The sequence below is a fragment of the Xiphias gladius genome, chromosome 3 (genome assembly GCF_016859285.1).
Source record: "Xiphias gladius isolate SHS-SW01 ecotype Sanya breed wild chromosome 3, ASM1685928v1, whole genome shotgun sequence".
NCBI lineage: Eukaryota > Metazoa > Chordata > Actinopteri > Istiophoriformes > Xiphiidae > Xiphias > Xiphias gladius.
The window spans coordinates 11998330-12005647 of NC_053402.1; the positions used below are offsets into that span (position 1 = coordinate 11998330).

Sequence of the window (7318 nt, forward strand, 5' to 3'; positions counted from 1 at the left end):
GGTTTTTCACATGCTCCACTAAACCTGATGAGAGTTTCTGGGTACAGTATCAGATCTGTGCTTTCATCAGACAGGGGTCTCATATAAATGCTTCTACCCGCAGGACAGGGTTTCTGCCTGCGTGACGTGCCTCTGAAATTTGCTCGACGGTTTAGCAGTCTGTTAGCTAACAGGCGCGTGCATACACAGAAGGCCAGGCTTTAGCTCAGGAGGGCATCAGGCTTGACACTATCCATGTGTAATGACACTTGGCCCAAGGGCACCTGTTAACCAACACAGCCTGTATGGTGCGAACAAATGTTGCTGAGGGGTCGTGGTGACGCTTCTGTGCTAATATATCTGGGTTACTGGCAGAGGGTCTGAAATGTGTCGCGGTATGTAATGTATTATCTAATGTAGCGTTAGTTCCTGATACAATTCACTAATGTGACACCTGAAACCTGCATTCTCTCAGCTAAAAAAAAAAAAAAAAAACCTTATTCCTTGCGTAGGTGAACTGTCAAATCTGTTTGCTAAGGACACACCAATGCACCAAGCAGGTGAATTAAAATGGAAGTGGGCGTATGTAGGAAAAACCTGATTCTGCTGACTTCGGGACAGAATACTGGATTTGCCTCGACATGTTCGAAAACCCTAAAATACTCTGCATAACGTCCTTTAAGACCTGTACAAACCAACTCAACCACAAAAACCAATGACAAACTGAACAAGTGTAATTATTTTCAAGCTTTTTAATACAAACTTAATAAACTATCAGTCCCTCTTAACATGTAAGACACTGACTCCGAATACTTTGTTATACCGTTTGTTTTATCAAGTATTGCACAATGTAGGTACAAAATTAATATACGATTACATTTTGTCCATAATATAGCAAAAATCTTTAAACTCTTAACAGAAAATACAACTCTTATGTTTTTCAAAAAAGCAAATATTCTTAAATCCCACCACTACGGAATATTCTGTACACAATCTTTAGAATAGTCAATGTTTTTTTAAAGATGGATTCATTTTATAATTTCAATAAAAAAAGAAAACATAAAGTTGCTGCAGCCATCACAGATCACTGGAGTAGTAAAAAGATATAAATGCAATACCATGTCGTAGAAACAATAGATACTCTGATATTTTACAAACTCTGTACTAAATTAAATTATACAATTAGAAAAAAGACCAGGAAATCCCACTTATTTATGCCAATTTCTTGAAAAATTGGCGGTGTCCAGTTATGTTTAAATACTGAAAGAGGCCATGACTTGTGGTGGTGTTTTTTTTTTTTTGTCTTTTTTTATATCTTAAAACAGTCACATAAAAAAAATATTTTGTGCTTGGTTGGCAAAAGAAATAACAATGATGCATGTTGAAGTTTAGGAAAACCAAGCTTGGACATCTTGTACTACAAGCTTCATCATTTAAGAAAAAAAAAAAAAAAAAAAGAAAAGGTATAACTCAAGGGGGCAAAGAAATTCACCCTCGGGCTCATGCTCTTAGACTCGTAACACAGGTCTTACAGTTGACAAGTCACTTTTACCTTTTATCCTTGACATTCTGTTCTTGTTTACACTTTTTTTTATTTTTCAAAATGTGCATTTGTGTTTGTTTCCCCCCCATCACATTTCTGGTCGTTTCTGTGTGAAGTAGTAGCTTAGGTAGTACCTTTAAATGTACTAGTTGGCCATAACTGGCTGGAATTGCTGGTTAGAATACTGCATGTTGTTCAAGCTGAAATTCAAGCCATCCATAAGGGACTTGTCGTTAAGGCCACCATAGGCCGCAAACATGTCGAAGGCATTGCTATACTGCAGCGGGCTGAGGCTGAGCGAGCTGTCCCCGGGAAAGAGGGCACTCTGGCTGCCCTGGCCCTGCAGGCTGGGGAACACAAACTCCTTGGCATTGGGGGACAGGGCTGAGGGCTTCTGGTGCTGCTGCTGCGCTCCGAGGCCCAACCCGTACAGAGAGTGCATGGAGGTGGAGATGGCTTTCTGTTTCAGGAGACTGTTCACATTCAGGCCCAGGTTGGTGGGGGAGGTGCGTGCCACCTTGCTCGCAGCATTACTGCCGCCATTGTTGTTGCGTCCGCTGCTCTTCATCTTAGTGGAGCCAAACTTGGTGGCGGCGAAGGTGGCCGTTGTGAAGGTTAAAGGCTGTGTGGAGCGGGGCATGAAGGTGGGGCTGACTGCCGCCGAGTGGCCGAAAGGGGGAGAGGGTGAGCTGGAGCCCGGAGAGGCGCCATTCACAGGCTCGTTGATGGGCATGAAGACCTGTGCATCAGGATTGAAACTGTTCTTGATTTCCTTGTCCAGATCAAGCCCCCCACTACTAGCTCCACTTTCATTGCTGTCATCGACATATAATACTTTGACAGGCCCTTTCTCCCCGATCTGATAGGACACCTCAAAGGGGTCAATCCACACGCTGAGGTCCTGGGGCAGGTTGTTGCGGACATCCTCAATGTCCAGCCCGCTCTCTTTGGCTGCCTTCTCCACCACAGGGTCCACCTTCTCCCCCACGTGAATGCATCTGAATCCTGAGCCCTTGTATGGCTTGTCAGGGTACCAGTGTCCCTCATATTTCTGCTTCAGCTGGCGCTCCAGCTCCTCGCCGAAAATGTTGACCCGTCGCCTCGGCAGCTTGTTATACAGGTACGAGATGATAAAGTTGAGAGCTACTTGGATTTCAAGCTGCATAGCTAACTGCTGAAGTTTACCAGGTGCGTGAAGAATAGGTGTGTCTGACCTTGACTGTGTCCACTGGGTCTGCTTTGTTTATCCGTGGTTGGCGACACAGTTGCTCTCCAGGCAGGATGGCAAAAGCAACCAGAACTTGAATAAAACAGGTTCAAAAGCAAAAGTGCTGGTTTCGTAGAAGTGGTGTCCTTCCACAGGGTGTGATAATTTTTTTCCTGCAACAATTGGTAGAGAAAAAAAACAAAAAACTTCTTAATCATTCATTTCAAAATGTTTACAAAAATTCATGAATCTGAATGAGTATGAATTGAACATTCACAACGGTTATCCGATCTTTTTGGCTTCACTTCAGACAACTACTTTCTGAGAGGAATACAAGCAAGTGTCCTTTAATCATTAGGCGTCCGTCTGAAGCACCACTGCTTGTTGCAGTTTTGACTGCTCTGAGCTCAGATATCATGAACTGAGTGTCACACGCCAGATAACCAGGAGAGAGCCTCACAGTAACATTCACAAAATGAGGAAATGTGCAGCTATCGAAGAAATATTAATACAGAGCCAGCCGATCTGGGTTCGAGCTTTAATTCTTGCTCACCTGGCACTGAGCTGTGCATACAATATACTGTTTATCGGTAAAAAAGTAGGCACTGCACACGTTAACCTCGCACTTCGGCTCGGGAATCCTGTTACATAATAGGCTACTGGATAGCATCCATCCAGCAGGACACAGGAGAAACTAATGCGAGCTTGTTGCATTTTAAGCGACGAAAACGCTAAACCAAAAGGAGGAAGTGCCCTGTCAGGAATGGCTAATAGAAAGATAAGTTGGCGAGGAAACGATTTAGGGTGGATTTCACAGCTGACAATCGTGTCGCTGGGGATGGTTATATGCGCACGGCACCGCCGCTTAGCCCGACCGCCTAAAAAACAATGGAAATAAGGCTTAGCCCGCTGTGGCTACACCCATATGTTTGGCAATTTAGCACAGAGAAGGGGAAATACTTGGACGTTAAAACATAAAATGGAGATGTCACATGCTAGGGAAACCAAATTCAGAGGAACAGGCTCTGCTGCAGTGACCCCTCGCCATTTAGAAGAGCAGAACTGACGGACACAGAGAGTGAACTTGTCGAGGCTCTTTTCAAAAAAAACCTAAAACTTGATTATTTTTTTCCATCGTAAAAGGAGGGTGGGGGTTGGTTTGGGGGGGGGGGGGGGGCTGCACAGGAAAAAAACTGCAACATTTATCACCTCCCTCATGAAGCTGCCCTCGGCAACAGTAGCCTATAGAGGGACTCCTGACAGTTGCGAAATGGCTACAGGTCTCGATTCCCCGCATCGGGTTTACAAAGTTAAGAGGAATATTTCACCGAAACCGCAGGACTGTAATGGCGATAGCAGACCGCGCTGGCGACCAGTGGGAATTAAAGAGATAGATTAGAGTACGATGCGGTAGGCTTACACTGCAAATTCACGAGCACAGCAGACGTACTTCGCGTCTCGGTGGGAATATTCCTGCCATTATTTTTTTCAACTCAGATAAGGAAAAAAAAAAAAAAAAAAAGACGCTACACACTTTTATCACACGCACGCGCCTGCATACACATAGACGCTCTCTCTCTCGCACACACACGCACACCCCTCCCTAACTTAGTAGACTGACGCAGCAAATCAGCTTAGTAAGTATGAATAGAGCTACAGTACGACAGCAAGCAAACAGAAAGCAATAATATTACATGTATCACAAATAAAAGAAGCGAGTCAGCTGACAATACTTACTTTTTTTTGTAAAAAATAAAGATTCTCAGTAGTTCTGAAGTACCGTTAGTTAGTGCAAATAGAAAAAAAGTATAAATACTTTCTTCACATAGAATATATTATCAACAATACAAAAAAGTATTCCAGTACATATAGATTTCGGAGGATTGGCGTTTACGGTTTGCTTCGGTTTCAGTTTTTTCGGGTTATTTAGCGTTTTTTTTTTTTTTTTCCTCTTTCAGCAGGCTTGCAGAGTAGCTCCCTCCTACTCGGGAGTTTTGCAACTTCGTCCCCCTTCTGATACAGGGTTGCCTTTATTTATAGCCTTCCTCCGCCATGGGCACGAGGTAGGCGGTGATGCGGTTTCAGAGGTCAAAACAATACGAGCTGCTCCGATTGGTCCGAAGCGCGAGTCCCGCCCTGGACGTGGAGCCCGAGCCGCGCTCTCATTGGCCGGTCTGCGGTGTCAATCAGAGACATATGATTCTGTGGAATGGGAGAGACGCCTGTGATGAGCGCTTGCGTCAGAGATAACCGAGTCTGTGCTGACAGCAAAAGGCAGGAGTGATTATTGTTAAGACAGAAACGGTATTATACAAAGAAATATCCTGCCTTTGTTTGAGTTGTCTTGAAAAAAAATACTCATATCGATGTGAGAATGTTCGATTATAGATGTTTTACTGACTAAACTGTTATCCCGTTCTCCAGGAACACATACGCTGGTCTAACCATCATTATCAGACTATATTAGAGACGCGGTGCTATCAGTTGATACACTGAAGCACTGTAAACGACTCACTGGTCTTCCAATGCCTGTGCCGTGTTCATACCACGCAGCTTAGCACTAAAAAGGGGTCATTTACGCGATTATAATCTCATTCCTGTCCCTTTTGTCGCTGATTATTCATGTAGGACCTTAGTATTTTCGTGACCTGCCCAGAAAAACTGCAGGAGCTTTGATGAATGTATATTGCCTGAGAGGAGATTCCCTACAGCGGAACAATACAGCTGGCAGCCGTGTGGGTGGTGCCGAACGCCATCTAGAAAACACATGCGCTGATTGGTCTAAAACGGGGCAGGAGCCCTTCGGTGAATGGTGTGTCCGTATCCAAGGTGCTGATGTAGGCTGCGCACGTCATCGCTCGGCCGAACGCACGCTGTTGCCAAATTTAAAGCGCACTAGCACACATAGGGAAACGTATGTTCATTATATGAAGTCACTGCTGCACAATGTCAGTGTGACTTTACATTGGAGCGTGTGTTGAAATGGTTTGTACCATTTGAATTAAACCCTTAACCACAATGATGGGTGAAGCGAAATGTCACCTCAATGGTTAATGCTGTTGAAGAAGTGATCGTTATCCCAAGTATTATATTTGTTAACAGAGACCCCGTAAGGCTGGCATCATAGATAGATAGATAGAGATTACATAAAACACCAGAAAAATTAGGTAGACAAGAAATAAATACAACCGCAAGTCCAAATTACATTACGATATGTGAAAAAATCAAACAAAATAACGTCGATAAATTAGAAATATAAAATAGTATAGGACAAAACAACAAGAAAACAACAGAGAATAAAGTCTAAAGATAGGAAATTCTAAAAATGAGAACAGAGACTAAAGATAGGAATGGATAATGATACAATGTATTTTATCTGTGTGAGCAGCAGCTGGTCTTGTAATGGGAACGGAGGGCTGTTGGTCTGCGTAGGTGCTGACAGGGTGGACTTTTAGACATTCTTCATGCACTTAGGTTTGCCAAGCGGAGTCACGTGCTCGTTGTGAGCTGTAAATGTGTGCGAAAGGGCTCCCATGGAAAGGGCTGTGGGGATCAAACACACGAGAAGGACGACAGATCAGGCAGGGGCAGAATAGAGGACAGATTATATGTTTTGACATTGCCCTGTGGATTCAGACTCAGAATCTATCTTAGAGTGGAAGTGGGTGGGAGAGTGAGTCGGCTGCCAGCAGCACTGTGACTTCCACAGTCCTGGCAAGGCCTTGTGGGTTGTTTTTACTGTAAACAGCTCAGCACAGTCTAATGTCACATGTCCTCCAGGACCAAAGCCAAATAGACATTCTCTGGTAGCTGCTTTTTATGGTAGTTTATATACTTTACGTGGTTCTTATGCTTTTTCACAAGAGGGTGTGTGTGTGTGTGTGTGTGTGTGTGTGTGTGTGTGTGTGTGTGTGTGTGTGTGTGTGTGTGTGTGTGTGTGTGTGTGTTTGTGTGTGTGCGGGCCTGTGTGTGTGAGTTTGCTTATGGAGTCCGCAGTTCTAAAAAATAGCCGTCATCTGACAGAGCAAGGTCAGCGGGCATAATGAGGCATGTTAAGACTGCTATATTGTCTTAGGGTGTAATCCTCTAATGCATCCGCCACTCACTGCTACTTCTGTCACTTGTGCTTATGAGGGAGTGTAACACCCTAAGATCGCTAATCCCCCCCCCCTTTGGTCTTCAGTTGGAGTCTGTGCTTTGACTCCAGGAACGAGTATGTGGGCAGAGGGAGAAATGAAGCTAAATGAGTAATTTACAAAATGTTGTTGCTCATTTTCAGGTTTTATGAAAATCCAGCTCGTGAGGGCTTAGTCGAGCTGTTTTAAGGCCTGTTTACACTGAGGGAATACAATACCGACCTTACAGGCTTTCACTGAGGAGGTTTGGGATATCCTATTATTTACTATCCCATTTACATTTATTATCCCGGCGAATTGAAGGTCACCTTCAGAAAAACATAGCATTGCATAAGCAGCATTTGTCATAAGAGCTCAACCTAAAATCTAAAAACAACCTGAAAACAACCTCCGTCTCACCCTGACAACAGAGGATAAGCAGAGGCTTTCCTCCCTCGCTGTTGCCTTATGACA

At 43.9% G+C, this 7318-nt stretch overlaps 1 protein-coding gene across 1 annotated transcript; it reads right to left on the bottom strand.

Annotated features, from left to right (window-relative positions):
• Positions 1–716: 716 nt before the first annotated feature.
• On the bottom strand, positions 717–4749 carry tob1a (transducer of ERBB2, 1a). Its single transcript, XM_040121404.1, has 2 exons — positions 4467–4749; positions 717–2902 (listed from the first exon to the last, which is right to left on the bottom strand). Exon 2 carries the CDS (start codon positions 2685–2687, stop codon positions 1668–1670), a length of 1020 nt encoding a protein of 339 aa, XP_039977338.1. The 5' UTR covers positions 2688–2902; positions 4467–4749; the 3' UTR covers positions 717–1667.
• Between the last annotated feature and the right edge of the window lie 2569 nt (positions 4750–7318).